Genomic DNA, 14,455 nt, shown 5'->3' with positions numbered 1-14,455 from the left:
TCTAGTGGTGAGGTTGTGAATTGCACCTTTCCCTTTTGAAGCACAAAGAGAAGCTATGATAGCCGTCATAGGACAAACATGTCATTGTCTGAGACAACATAGTAACAAAAGGGCTCATGTTAATACATGATGCCGCAAAATGGCGGCCTCCATGTAAGGGGACCCGCTATGTATGTAGATAAAAATGGCTCATTCTAAGGTAATAAAAACAATACAGTTCATTTTGTAAGGTCTTTATACACCACTGAAAACATAGTTATCTATATTATGTTGCATTGCTGTCAAAAGATCTTTTTAAAATTTACACACTGCACCTTTAATGATAGTTGAAGCACAAAAAGCGCTGCCTATAGAATGAATGGATCCTTCACACCCTAGACTATCCAGAGATTCATTGCACGCCTGTAACGTCTGAAAATAACAGCTGGATATTTTAAAATAAAAATTTTTGCAGAAAAAAGTTTCTTGTCACTGTTTTAGTATTAAAAGTTAGGTTAATATGTGTAAATGGCGTATATTGGGCATGATTAATTTAATATACTGTAGGTTACTTTAATCATATTTTCTAAAATAATATTAATATTTTTATGGTTCCATATTTATTCTTATAAGTCAGAAACCTGTACTGATTTAGGCGTGTACAGGAGGTGATGCAACTTATGGGTCCTCTGAAGGCTAAACCGTCTCATTTCAGTTCTCTTCGCGGACTTTGATGCTTGCGACCTTCAAAGAACAAGTACTCGCTTTTAAGGACACGTCCTTCAAAGGACCCAGCCTTCGTATTGAAACACAGCTCGTATTTAGGCAGGTCAGGACTTCAGGTGTACTGTAAAGCACTTATAAATAAATGTTATTCTGCAAAATAAAAAGTGGTTGACTTCAGGCCTTTACATGAGGTTTACAATATTGCAGTGAGGGCAGCATTCAAGAAACTGTCACAATACAGCCCAGTGAATGTGTTTAAAATTGGGTCTGGCCGAAGGCTGGCAGGTTCTGATGAGTCTGCTGAGACCCATCTCTCAAAACACATGTTCCTCATGAGCCAGTTTCCACAGCGTAAAATAGCTGTTTCTTTAAACTCTTGTGAAACTGATCTTATGCCTAAGTGAGTGAAAAACAAACTCGCTTATGTCAATGTAAGTTTTGAATTTATTTACTTTTTGCTTCAGTTTTTGGAGACAAAAAAAAGAAAATTTATATTAGTCCCTAGCTCCTATGACGTAAGCAGTCATGTTTTACAAATTATACCACAGCTTAGATCAGTTATCTTGTCAGAGATAGATTAAGACGTTTTTCATTGGAATACATTTTCTTAATAAATTGTGTACTATAGATCACAGATATAGTCAAGTCATGACACCTTATGTTGGTTCCCAACCTTTTTATCCTTGGAGTCCCCCCTAAGTTCATTTACGACAATCTGAGCCTCCCCCAGCTCTCTCTCTATATCTGTCAGTTTGATTTTGCTGTAACGTTGACAAGCAGATCTTTATTTAACCTCAAAGCATATCGGATCCTGTGCCCCCTCTGTACTCTGGCGGCCCCTTAAGAGCGGCCATATTGGAATGTGACATCAAACTATAGCAAGAGTTTGGAAAGCAGTACTCTTGAAATACACTAGTCAACATTTGTAGGGGATCAAAACCATTTATAAAAGTTGTCTTAAAACCAATACCCAATTCCCGTTTTAGGGCAACTTTGATTAACCTTTTTGATCCACTTCAAATGTTGACTAGTATAGTTTAATGACGCCGATCAATCTGCACAGTGATACTACTTATAATTGAACCATGTTTTTAATCACAAAGTGATTGCTGACTTACACTGTCATCAAGAAAGGTGAGTAAATGATCACAGATTTGTCTTATTTTGACTAAATCGCACCTGGAGTTGGGCTTGAGGTTTTCAACAGGAAGATGTGTTCCGTTTGAGGGCCTGGTTGACCACCTGTTATTCAGGACATCGTCATAGGATGCACTGTGTACCATGTAACCTATAAAAGAGAGAGAGGTACAAAACTTTATTTTGTTGATTTAAAGCTGTGCTTTCTATTTTGATGAAGTCGAACACACCACACTGTAAAATATAATATGCTGGATTTACTTAAAAATAATAGCGCATAATTTTTTTTGTTAAAAGCAATTGCTTAAAATTTCATGTAATACATACTATTTTATATATATTTTTCACTATATTTTTAAGAAAATCCAGCATTTATTTTTTTAGTGCAAACTTAATGCTAAAACAGTGGGATATAGTATATACAGCATGTGTGTATTTCCACATTTAGATATTCCTTCAAGTGAAGTCAGAAATGTCGCAATTATGAGTTCTGAGTTATTAATGCCCAAAGAAAGTCGTATTTACGAGTCTGAAATTATAGATGATACACAAGTTGTGATGTCGTACGGGTTGTGCCAATTTTCAACATGATGAAAGGCAAGCTTGTTGTCAAAGATAATGACAAAGGCAATGATTTTGCAAAAGTTTTAGTTTAACATGCTCTATGTCAATCACTTTAAATGCGCAATGTAAATAAAAAATTACTAGAATTCCTGTATATGCAATATATAGCTGCATTTTGTTTGGTTTACTCATAGACTGTAAAAAAAGATGGACGACACAACACCACTTCCTTACATTGTAATGAACTAAATGTTAAATGCCTGACGATGGGTGCTGACAGTGACATGTTACGCAAAAACGTCAGTTTGGAGCCAGGGCATGCGCAGAAGAAATCGTCCTTGGAGCCCGGAGGTGGAGCCGCGGTGAGAAAACAATAAATAAATGAGAAACGACACGAAACGATTCGCCATATAAGTAAATGGGAAGGACTGGCGTATCATATGCACGCAAAATCAGAATTTGGCGTATCTATTGCACGATAATCACACTGCGTGTCATTTGTACGCTTTTTGGTGAGAATGGGTTGCTTTTTCCTTTACATTATTTTCAAACTTGAATGTGTTACATCATGACAACAAATGCAGAACTACAAGAGGTACGATTTTCCTAGATGCACCTGAATGTAGCATAATTTGAAAGGAATTTGCATATGAACATTTTTACATGCTTTTAATTGTGTTCAAACTTCCTCTTTGCATATGATGGATAGAGAAACACTTGATATGGGTCTGTTGCATTCAGCAGCATTTACATAACAGTGAACACCGTACAATGCCATGCATTCTCCTCTGAACTCTTGTTGCAGCTTTATAAAGGCAATACGGGAATATCTAGTAAAGTTCATTGAAGAACATCTGGACTTTATTTTTCATTTGTAAAGTTACACCATTCATCAAATGAACTTTATCATTCATCTATTGGCTGGAATTCCTTTGCATTTGAACCTCCTCCTCACACATCACATCATGACACTAACAGTGGCTGTGGGAATTCCCTCCTTGTATGTAAGATTTGGGATGAAACAGTGTTGAATATTCAAGACCAGCATTATTCATAGTTTCATTTTTAGAAGTACATGTGAACTAAAAATTGATTTAATTTCAACAGGAAGGTTAAAGGCTGTAAGACATGTGAACGATTTAAACTGAAGCATACTTAAATATACACCTTACACCAAATATACATCTTTTCAGTATAAAGTGTATGCAATTTCGAATGCAGTTGAATAGATTCTACACACAGTTTCTTTATAGCTACAAGCTAATCGTACATTTGTGTATACGTCAGAAACCAGTATAGTACTTTTAAAATATCTGTTGTTTCTGGTGTATTTCAGTGTAAAAGCTCATTCCTTAAAATACATAGAAGAAACGTAGCAAGTCATATACAGTACTGTGAACATCATTGAATGAGTTGTCAGAACAGATCATGTAGTCGATATCTAATTGCACACGTGTCTTTCAAATGAAAAAGTTGCTGTTGACACGGTTGTGATTTCCTCAGTTAATCATATGGGCTGTAAATCTTTTTTCAGCGTTGGTATCGAACAAGCCTAGACATGACTGTCTGCTTAGTGACATGTTGCATGCAGATGGAAAAAGCATCACTGATTACTTCATAGATCTTTTATAGGGATAGTTCACCCAAAAATGAAAATTCTGTCAGCATTTACTCACCCTCATGTTGTTGTAAACCTGTGTGATTTTCTTTCTTCTGATGAACACAAAAGAAGATATTTTGATAATTTATGATAACCTCGCAGTTGATGGTACCCACTGATTTCCATAGTAGAAAAAACGAATACTATGGAAGTCAATGGAAGCCATTAACTGTGTGCTTACCATAATTATTTAAATGTATCTATATGTATTAAAATATATTTTTGTGTTCATCAGAAGAAAGAAACTCATAAAGGTTTATAACAACATGAGTAAATCACATAATTAAAATTTTAGGGTACAATATCCCTTTAAACTGCTGTACATACGTATGTTACAGTAAAAAGTCAGAATACAGGTTGGTTTTTTGTTTGCATAAATTTTTTTTGATGTGCTTCTGTATAGCTCAATGGTAGAGCATTGTGATACCAGCGCAAAAGGTCATGGGTATACACACATACTGATATAAGAAATGTATACAGTATCTTGTAAAGCACTATAAGTTGTTTTGGATAAAAGTGTCTGCCAAATATGTAAATGTGATGTGTTTTTGTTACTGATTTAATAAAAATCACTATTAGGACCACTTTTTCCACTTTCTTGGTGGAAAAGTGGTAAAATCAAAGATGTAGAGAAAGATATTACAGATTAGCTTTTATGCTACTTCTTTTTCGTCCTTGTAAAAATCGCTCTATTGACCGGAGTAGATACCTAACTTACCTGATACCATATCATCCTTCAGTGGGCGTGCCCAGTCCAAGATGACAAAAGAGTGACAGCCCTCCATAGCAACCACAGTAACGTTATGCGGTTTGTTCTTGGGTGGCTGCTTTTGATTGGTTGTCTCTTGGTCTTTCTCCATCAAGTCCGCCAAGACATCCACTTGCAGGTACTCCAGAGCCTCGGTCAGGGAACAGGGAGCTCCAGGGTCCTTACGTATGTAGTTTACATATGGAGCTGAGAAGAGGAGGTTGTAGGGGAAAAAGAAAGGATAAGTGTAAAGAAGCTACGGTGCTATGGACTAATATGTACAGTAAAGTCCAAAAGTCTAAAATCACTATTGACATTCTTAAATTAGCAGTTTTTAAATGTAATAACATTTTCATTACAAATTATAAGCCTTTATCAGCATAACAATCTGAGGGAAAAACCTTTGTATTCGGTATGTCCCCCTTCATTATAAATGCCACATACTTCAGCTGGTATGAACCTCGGCAAAACATCATGATCCATTTCATCACAAAATAACTGGCCTGTGACCCTGGACCACAAAACCAGTCTTGTATATTTGTAGCAAAAGACAACTTTGTACGGGGGTCAAAATTATCGATTTTTCTTTTATTCCACAAATTATTAGGATATTATGTTTTACACCCTCAGATTCCAGATTTTGGCCAAATATCGTCCTATACTAACAAACCATACATCAATGGAAAGTGTATTTATGATGTATTTAAATGTACCCTTATGACTGGTTTTGTGATCCAGGGTCACATTTGAGGTTTGAATAAAAATTCTGATTTGCAATGTGTCTGTGATATTTAGAACCCATTGTATATGGGTCGTTCAGGTCAAACCAGGACTTTTGTCTCATGAGTATTGGAGACAAATTATAGTTTGACTTGAATGGCCCTTGTATTGCATAAAATTGCTTTTATTAAGTTATTTAGAAAACGCTTTTTAATCTGTTAGTTTCAATACACTACAGTTAAAACACAAAGCACTCCAAAATGCACTTTTGTGCAAACAAATTAACTTTTATTTTTCGAGTGCTATTCAATAAACAATGCATTTCTTTATTATTGTATAAATAGAGTCTACATTTGCTTATAGTTACAGATAATAAAAACACTTGTTGATATTTCACTGTTAGACTGTTGCTCTTCCTCAATTCAAATACTGTTATTTCTGTCAGCCCACATAATGCCAGCTGGATCCACAGCTGTGAATACTTCCAGAACCCCCTGTCTGATTGGGCCACAGGATTCACACCTGGAGCTAATCAAAACCTCCATGTGACGCTGACCCTAACACAGAACAAAAAACACACTTCTGTGCATGTGCCTCCGTTGAGACTTGCCGAGACTCACACACGCACGCTGAACTCGGTTACGGGCGATGAACTGAACACTGCAAATACAGTGTGTGTGTGAGATAAAGCAGAAAAGTGCATCGAAGAAGAGACAGGATACAGCTTTCAACATGATTATGCTTCATTTCTCAGAGATTAAGTTGATAAATGTGCAAAACCCAAAGTCTTTTTTTGTGATTTACTGTTTCAATCACTCCACAAGATATAAAGAACATTCTGTACAAATATAATCTTTAATATTGGCTGAGCAATGCCATGTCAAAGATAAAAATAAATCAAACTTTGATGCTCATAATCTCATAATTAGATTATGAGACTTTAACCTATATTTTACATACATATCAACACAGTCGTACATCAGTGTGGAAGCAAATACAGCAGAGAATCTGTTGAAGATCTGGACAGCAAAGAGTACACCAGCATATTAAACCCATAAATAATAAAGAACATGTCTGAGGTTTGGGCCAGAAGGAAGCCTCTCTGCTCGTATCAGCACATTTAGCTCATCACATTTTATTTAGTGTCTATCTAGACATTTCTCTGAAGAAATGGCAAGCATATGTGTCTGTGTCTGCTGTGTGGTCGACAGTCTGAAGTGTCACGATTTATCTCTATCCATGGACCGAAGATGAGAGATTTTCCACAGAGCTGTGTTTGCTGTGTGCTGATAGGCATTTACATTGTTTTGCCTAAAACAATGGCTACCTCTGGATCAAATGATATGCATTCTTTTTTTCTTATAACTGCTTGAAATGCCCGAGCACTGGTATGCAGACTTTAGGTGTACTTTTTGTACCACTTTTTTGTATCTTTATTTCTAAGAGTGTAGGCGTCTGCGGGGCAAAAACTATGTTGTAGTTGTTAGTTGTAACACGGACTGTTTACATTGTTGCACAAGATTGAGCATTTTGGTTTTCCGGTATGTTTTTCAAGCTGCCACATTCTCCCGCAAATTAGTGGAAAGGTATAATGTTTTTCCAGAGAGTTATTGATGAACGAGTGTTTTGGTGGCATGTAAGTACATTTTTTCATCATATGTTTTTTTGGGATTCGAAGTTGGGTGTGTAAGATACCAAATCCAATGTCACATTAATCAGTGTCTTGTTGACTAAAACGTTTTGAAATATGTCTGCAGCTCTTAGCAACTTTTTTGGTGGGCTTGAAAATATTTTGACCCACCAGGGTTAATTGTAACGCTGTGTTACAATGAACCCCTCAGCACTTAGGAGATGAAAACCGCTAACGTTAGCGTAATTCTTGCCGTTGTTTTAAATGTTTTTAAATGTAAAAAAATGTTTGTCATAATTGTACTGCTTTTTCTCACACATTTAGACATTTGTATCTATTTATAATTGAACTATTGTTAGAAAAGGGCTGGCTGAATGAATACAGTGTGAATACCTGTCTATTATAGACAGATATATAAACAATATCCACTTCAAGTATATAGACAAAATAGTATTGAAATATTTGCCTGTGAACTACATTTTTTAGCAAGTGTTACAACTAACCCCCTGTCTGTTACAATTAACCCCACCTATGGGGAAAGTTGTAACATTTGCACTTCTGTCACGTTTGGTGTAATTGTCCAAGAATGGTAAGTAATAGAAACAAACTTAAAATGTAGCAGATATATGTGTGTTGCTTAAAAATATAATTAATCAAACTCAAATATTTTTTGAATGATTGAGCCAAAACCAAAAGCGTTAGGTTGTGCCCCGCTCTCCCCTACTAACAACATTCTGGTGCTGAAGCTATACCCAGTTTAAAACCATTCTACATGTTTCCATTAAAGCTCCATTGGGCTGGAAATTGGCTCTGCAATGGCCCAAACAACCTACTGGTCTCGAACCAGAAACCGAATACTCTGACTGTGGTGTGGTCTAATGTCCAAACAAAAACTATTTTTTTCTGCTAAAACCAATGCACAATGTCCTGCTCAAATCTGTAACCACAGTCTGTACCATGCAGTATGCTTATAAATGCAGAGATGAACTTGGTGGTCTCTTTATATACAGTAATCAATAATGTAGTATTTAAACACTATAAGTGGTGCTTCTGGCTCCAATGGTCTCAATGGTGCTGATATCTCCACATCTTGGTATAGCACTGGTCATTTTTTAATACTGCATTAGAAATGCATTAAAATCACCAAGCTAGAGACTGTTGAGGCTCTCCCTCATAAAACAATGAGCTATTTTTCTCATTCTTATGGTGTTTTCCTATGTATTCGGCTAAAGCAGTTGATGTCACTTCACTGCCAAGGGAAGCATATTAGAGGAGCCATGAAACAGTAGGAGCTCTAAGATTGCTTGCTAATGATTACAAACAGATCCCAGGTCAATACAATCCCTGTTTTGGTCAATACAACCCCCAATTCTGGTCAATGTGTAATAATTGTGACAGATAACTGATATTTGTGTATGCAATAGTGTGTATAGTGAAAGTAATGCCCCATATCACAAAGATAACATCATACAAGCTGAAAACAGCATGAGGGAGTAATTTAAAAATTTTCCTTTTTTTTTAATACAGTTGTGTGAAACAAGTCTGTGTGTGAACATTTACTGTATGTGACCAAACCTAGAGACTTTAGTGAAAGAGATATGGGAAAGTCCATGTTGTGACACTTAACACCCGACAAGTAGCTTGTGCTGAGTTGTGAAAAAGGTGCTAGGCAAATACTAAGCTCTCAAGACAATAACAAACTGTACTTCTTTACTGCTAAAGTATAAAAAAAAATAAATGAGGACCAGAACAAATTTACAATCACTGGAGCCAAAACTCCGGCTCAGCATAACCAATTCTCATATTTATCCAGATGTTGGCACAAGCTCTGCACATAAACTGGACAAGAAACAATGTTCCATAGCTAGGTGAACGTATGGTTTGTGGTAGTTTGGGTTTGAAACGATGGAATGTGCTGACAATGATGTTAAAATACCATTATGTTGAGTCTTAGTAAATTAATTCAGGCTGAACTTGAAAAAGCTTGGCTAAATTTGGGGAGCACAAAATGGAAGAAAGTTTTCTTCACACATAAGACAGTGTGGTTTGCTAAAGTGCCCGGCTGAATTACTGTATATATCTGTTACATTATTATGATGAACGGCTAGAAGCGAATTCATACATTTACTGCAGCTGTAAACGGTAGCTTATAGTCATTTCACGAGTGCTTGAATCTTAAAACAATAGCACTGTTTCTGAATTGGCAAGAGCAACATCTTAATAGTTGAACAGCTGTAAATAAACTGGCTTTCGCATTTTTCTTACTCGTGCACACACCTTCATCTTAACACACACGCAGACCTTTGAGCATTTGGGAAGGAAGCCCAAACCCACAGACACCGAGGAATAATTTATAGAGCTGACTTTAAATACTTTCACTCAGGCATTTTGAGAAATTTCCTACAGAAGCTGCCCACATGAAAGAACCTGACTCTTTAAAGCTTGTAAAATCAATGGTCTCTTAAACAGTCAAACCAACAGTAAACCAACAAATGTATTAGTTGTAAACCTGAGAGTAAGTTAGTTGCCATACACTCTCAGAAAAAAGTTACATGAAGGTTCAACAGTTTTCAAAGGGTACCTTTTCAAAAAGTACACTTTTGTAACTTAGAGGTAGGGGTGAGGGAGCACAAACTAACACGGGGTTAATTGTAACGCAGCTACTTTACGTATTTATACAGGGCTGAGCAATCTGTGCTTTTGGTCTTTTTTTCTAACTATCAAAAGATGATCTCCTGTGAATTTGTGAAAAGTTTTGATGTGTTAAGATATTGAACAAGGAGTGGTTTGGAGGCATGAAAGTAAATTTCTTCATCTTATGTTGTTTTTTTCCAATTTCTGAGCTGGATATGTAAGTCACCAAATCCAACCTTATATTATTTTAATCACTGTCATGTTACCTTAACACTCTGGGGTCCAAAAACGCGGTGCAACATTTTGATGTGTTTTTTCCTCATCAATGCAAAATCAACTTTAATACATCATTAATAATCATACACTTACATATTAAATATCATTTGAAACTGTGAAGGGTCTTCTTTAATGTGTGTACATTCACAATACCAACAAATCTTTGTGTTTTTGTCAAATAAAGAAAATAAACAGGGTACGCATTCAGACATTTCTGTCTCCGCCAGCTGTGTCTCAAAACACGTTACAAAAATCAATTGAAACTCCGCGAATACTCGTCACACAAACATGATACACGTTTCCAAAAGTCTCTACTTTTAAACAAACTAATTATAATCGCAAACAAATATTGCCTGTTTATATAACACCATTTTGAAACATGTCAGCAACTCTTAATAACTGATGACGGGGATTAAAAATATTTGTACACAGCGGGGTTAGTTGTAACACAGTGTTACTAAGCCTCTATACAATGATAATGAAATGAAAACAATGTAAATACTATTAATCAAAATGATAACTGTAAATACTTTTTTTTCTTAATTGTGCAGCCCTTTCAAAAAATATATTTATATGCGTTGATGCAAACTACAAAGATGGTTAGATGATTGATCATGTATGGATAGATATCCACACATTCATCTATTATAGGCAGAACAATATCATTAACAATATCCCCCTATAGTATATAAACAGAATTGTATTGAATTCTTTATCTTTTAACCAAATTTTCTAGCTGGTGTTACAAACCCCCTATGGGGTAAGTTGTAACGTTTGCACTTCTGTCACTTTCGGTGTAATTGTAAGATAACGGTAGGTCCCACAAACAAACTTTTCGTGTTAATTTGTAGCAGATATATGTGTGTATATGTTGGTTGTGTAAAAAAATTTATTTAACTTAAATATTTTTTGATTGATAGAGCCAAAGCAAAAAAGTGTTAGGTTGTGCCCTGCTCTCCCCTACTGTCCAATTGACAATTTAATTTTTTTACCTTTTTTTCTGAGAGTGTACCATCTAAAAAGTAAATGTGTGCTCCCGTAAAGGTCAGCGGTAGAGCACTACGTAAGCAGTACAAAAGGTCATATGTTTGAAAATGTGTACCTTGTAATGCACTGTAAGCTGCTTAAAATCATCTGCCAAATGCATTTGAGATGTAATATTTATGATACACAATGCAAATGCTTTTGTCATTTTCTCTACTTATTCCCATTACTATTACAATAAAAAATGTACAAATAACCTCTTGTTCTTTGTATGAGATAACATACACTAATATTCTAATTAAATACTACACAGTGTACAAAAAGTAGAATATTTAAATGTATGGAAAGGTTAAATTATAGTCAACTTGGCTATGGATTACAGTAGGTGCTCACGGAAGAGATATTTGGCCAAATATTTTGATGGACTCAACATGTTCATATAAGGTTAACTGAACGCTCCATTTGCTAAACGTTCAAGCATCATCAGGGGAATAAGCAGAATTTACAGGCCAAATAAATTTCCTTAACATTCACCATTCTCAAGTCTCAAGTGCTTCACGTCTTCAGGAAATGCCGATGTGATTGAAAAGAAATTAAATGTGAGCAGCCAATCGTGCTGATCTCGATATGACAGCTGTTTGGAAGCAATGAACGCAGGTACGACATAACGTATTTTAAACACTAACATCTGTTCTCTGTAACCGCATCTGTAAACAAACATTCAGGGTATGCATTACCTGTGAAACGTTTCTTGCCAGCAAGATCAAACTCAGAGGAAGGGGTGTTGTTAAATGGCCTCGTATCAGGAGTGGGGGGCTGTGTGGTAGGGATGGAGATTGTGGTGGTCTCCTCAAAAATCTCCTCTGTAAGTGAAAAGCAAAGTTAAAACTAAAATCAAATCCTTATGTACAGTATGCTGTATCATTTCATATTTATACATACTTTCTAATGTGAAATTAATGTGTGTGTGAATTGTGTGCACTTGTGATAAAAAAATCAACTCAAATAGCATCGATTTTGTAAAAATCTAGAAACAAATGCACAATGCACCAATATAAATTTCAAAGTGGATAAATCATGAAAATCTGACTTTTCCTAAATTTGGGTCCTAGTGCTTCTATCAACCTAGAAAATGTAACAACAACCCAGTAACTTAGTTTAGGTAAACTATTCTCTGCAAGCATGTGAAAAAATAGGTCATTGAAATTTTGCTCCCCATGTGATGTCAGAAGGGGATAATATCGCCCCTTAATCTGCACTATCCAACCACAGCACTGCCATTTAGTGCAGAGATCAGCTCATTTGCATTTTAAAGGACACACCCAAAACGGCACATTTTTGCTCACACCTACAAAGTGTCAATTTTAACATGCTATAATAAATGATCTATATGGTATTTTGATCTAGAACTTCACATACGTACTCAGGGAACACCAAAGATTTCGTTTTGTGAAATGTCCCCTTTAAGGTTTTAAATGAATAATTTGAATAGCAAACCTAGTTATGTGATGACTTAGACATGTGATTTCGCTGTCAGGTCATCAAGTGAACTGGATTTTCTGTGTAGCTAGCACAGAGTTTGTTATGGTATATCTAACCTGCTGTTACTGTACTGTTGTTGTGTAATAATGTGAGGAAGTGACCGCATTATCCCATATGGTTAATAAAACTTGCCCAGGAATTCTGTTACACCACAGCAATGGCTTGGACATGCCAAGTAACCATTGAAACTGTATCTAAGCAAGCTTGTCCCTAAATGCACCTTGGCCACGTTAGCTGACTTGAGTTCAGACCAACTGAATTACATAACAAATGATTATACAATAAGGTCTGTTTATTAGACAGAACAGCAAAAAGGTCATTCAAGTTTGTCTGTGTAAGGCTTTGCATGCCTGATCATACACATCTTTACTGTCCTTAAATTAGAGATTAAAAGTAAAGCACAAATACCATACAAGAAACGTTACACAACCAGCTTACGCTAGGCTACAGACAACAATTTGATTTTAATTTTACTTGTACTGAAGCAAAAAATGCCACATTGTCGAAAATATGGTCAAAAAATGATCTCACAGGGGTGTCACAGGGGCAGTCTCCTTTCAAAAGTAAAAACTTGCACCTAAAGAGTTCATATTAGTACCATAGAGGTAGATATTGGTACCAAAGACTGCATATCTGTACCTAAATGGTACATGTTAGGAGTCTGACCTTTTTAAAGAACCCAGTGACAGCTAGGGACCATTTTTTAAACCATTACTTTTCTTACAGTGCATGTAATGCATGTTGTAACGTCACGTGTATTTTCTTCACCAAGTTTTAAAACAAGTTTCCCTAATTTGATATATTGACGAGTCGACAGAGTATGAACTACTTATTTGTTACCTTTAAATAAAAAATGAAATAAATTTGACTATTATGTTTGGACTGGATAAAGTATTCAACCATAACCATGAACCTGGCAGTAATTGCTTTTATTTGACAGTTGGCTGTGGTAAGTGGAAAGGAAATTGCTGTTTCTCAATAAAACCATGCTGATCACCGGCAGATTCAAAGCATACCAAAGTCTACTTAGCATAGCCGAGAGATATCTTTTGAGGTTTAGTGTTTACATGCTAACTGACATTATGCTCGGAATACTGCTGTTAAATTACAGAGATCAGGTTTTGTGGGCACTAACTACATGCCTATGACAAGACTTCTTATACCGCTGCCAACTGCAGTCACAAACTGTGCCAAGAACCTTTCAAGCTCACCTTATCCAACTTTCACTCATCATTCAGCATTTTCCATCGGCATACATATCTAACCTATTGTATTCAATTGCATATCAAGACCTGTTTTTAAAATGTAAACACATATTGTGTGTGAAAGTGTACTTAAGACTCTTGTGAGAGACATATTTCTGTTTAGTGTAACTGCAAAGAGGATCATCTCACCTTCAGAATAGCAGTTAAGTATTCCATCACTATCTATCACTGGAAAACCATTCTTATCCAGTTGGGAGTACAGTCCAGGTGGACACGTAGGGTCAGCCACCAATGTTGTTGGCTCCAATGTTGTCGGCTCCAAAGTTGTTGGCTCCAAAGTTACCATTTCTGTTGTTGTGGGTTCTGGTGTGGTTGTCGTTGTAGTGGTTGTTGTTGTAGTGGTTGTTGTGGTGGTAGTAGTCTTGGGTTTAGGTGGGTCCAGACCCACAACTGGCCTTCCTCCCACAGTAAGGTACTTGTCGCTGGGATTAATCACAGGCCGACTGTCTCTTCCGCTACCAAATAATGCTAGTCCTTCCTGGTTTACCAGAGGGCTGCCCTGATCATCTGAAATATGATTACATATATCCTTAAAATTATCGTAATGCAATTATGAGATTAGGAGGATCAAAAGTTGATTTCAGTCAATG

The 14,455-nt window shown here is 36.2% G+C and overlaps 1 protein-coding gene across 2 annotated transcripts in view; it reads right to left on the bottom strand.

Moving 5' to 3' along the window:
* The window catches only part of fndc1 (fibronectin type III domain containing 1), a 40,883-nt gene that overhangs the window by 5,672 nt on the left and 20,756 nt on the right, over positions 1-14,455 (bottom strand). For both annotated transcript variants that reach the window (XM_065256817.2, XM_065256816.2), the window contains 4 exons: positions 13,995-14,372; positions 11,796-11,921; positions 4,785-5,021; positions 1,885-1,993 (listed from right to left, as the gene is read on the bottom strand). In XM_065256817.2, coding sequence (XP_065112889.1) covers positions 1,885-1,993; positions 4,785-5,021; positions 11,796-11,921; positions 13,995-14,372 — 850 coding nt within the window. The remainder of the gene's footprint in view (positions 1-1,884; positions 1,994-4,784; positions 5,022-11,795; positions 11,922-13,994; positions 14,373-14,455) is intronic.

Source organism: Paramisgurnus dabryanus, chromosome 12 (assembly GCF_030506205.2).
Source record: "Paramisgurnus dabryanus chromosome 12, PD_genome_1.1, whole genome shotgun sequence".
In the NCBI taxonomy this organism is placed as follows: domain Eukaryota; kingdom Metazoa; phylum Chordata; class Actinopteri; order Cypriniformes; family Cobitidae; genus Paramisgurnus; species Paramisgurnus dabryanus.
Note: the sequence above shows the minus strand (reverse complement) of the source record. Positions and strands in the feature narration are given on the sequence as shown.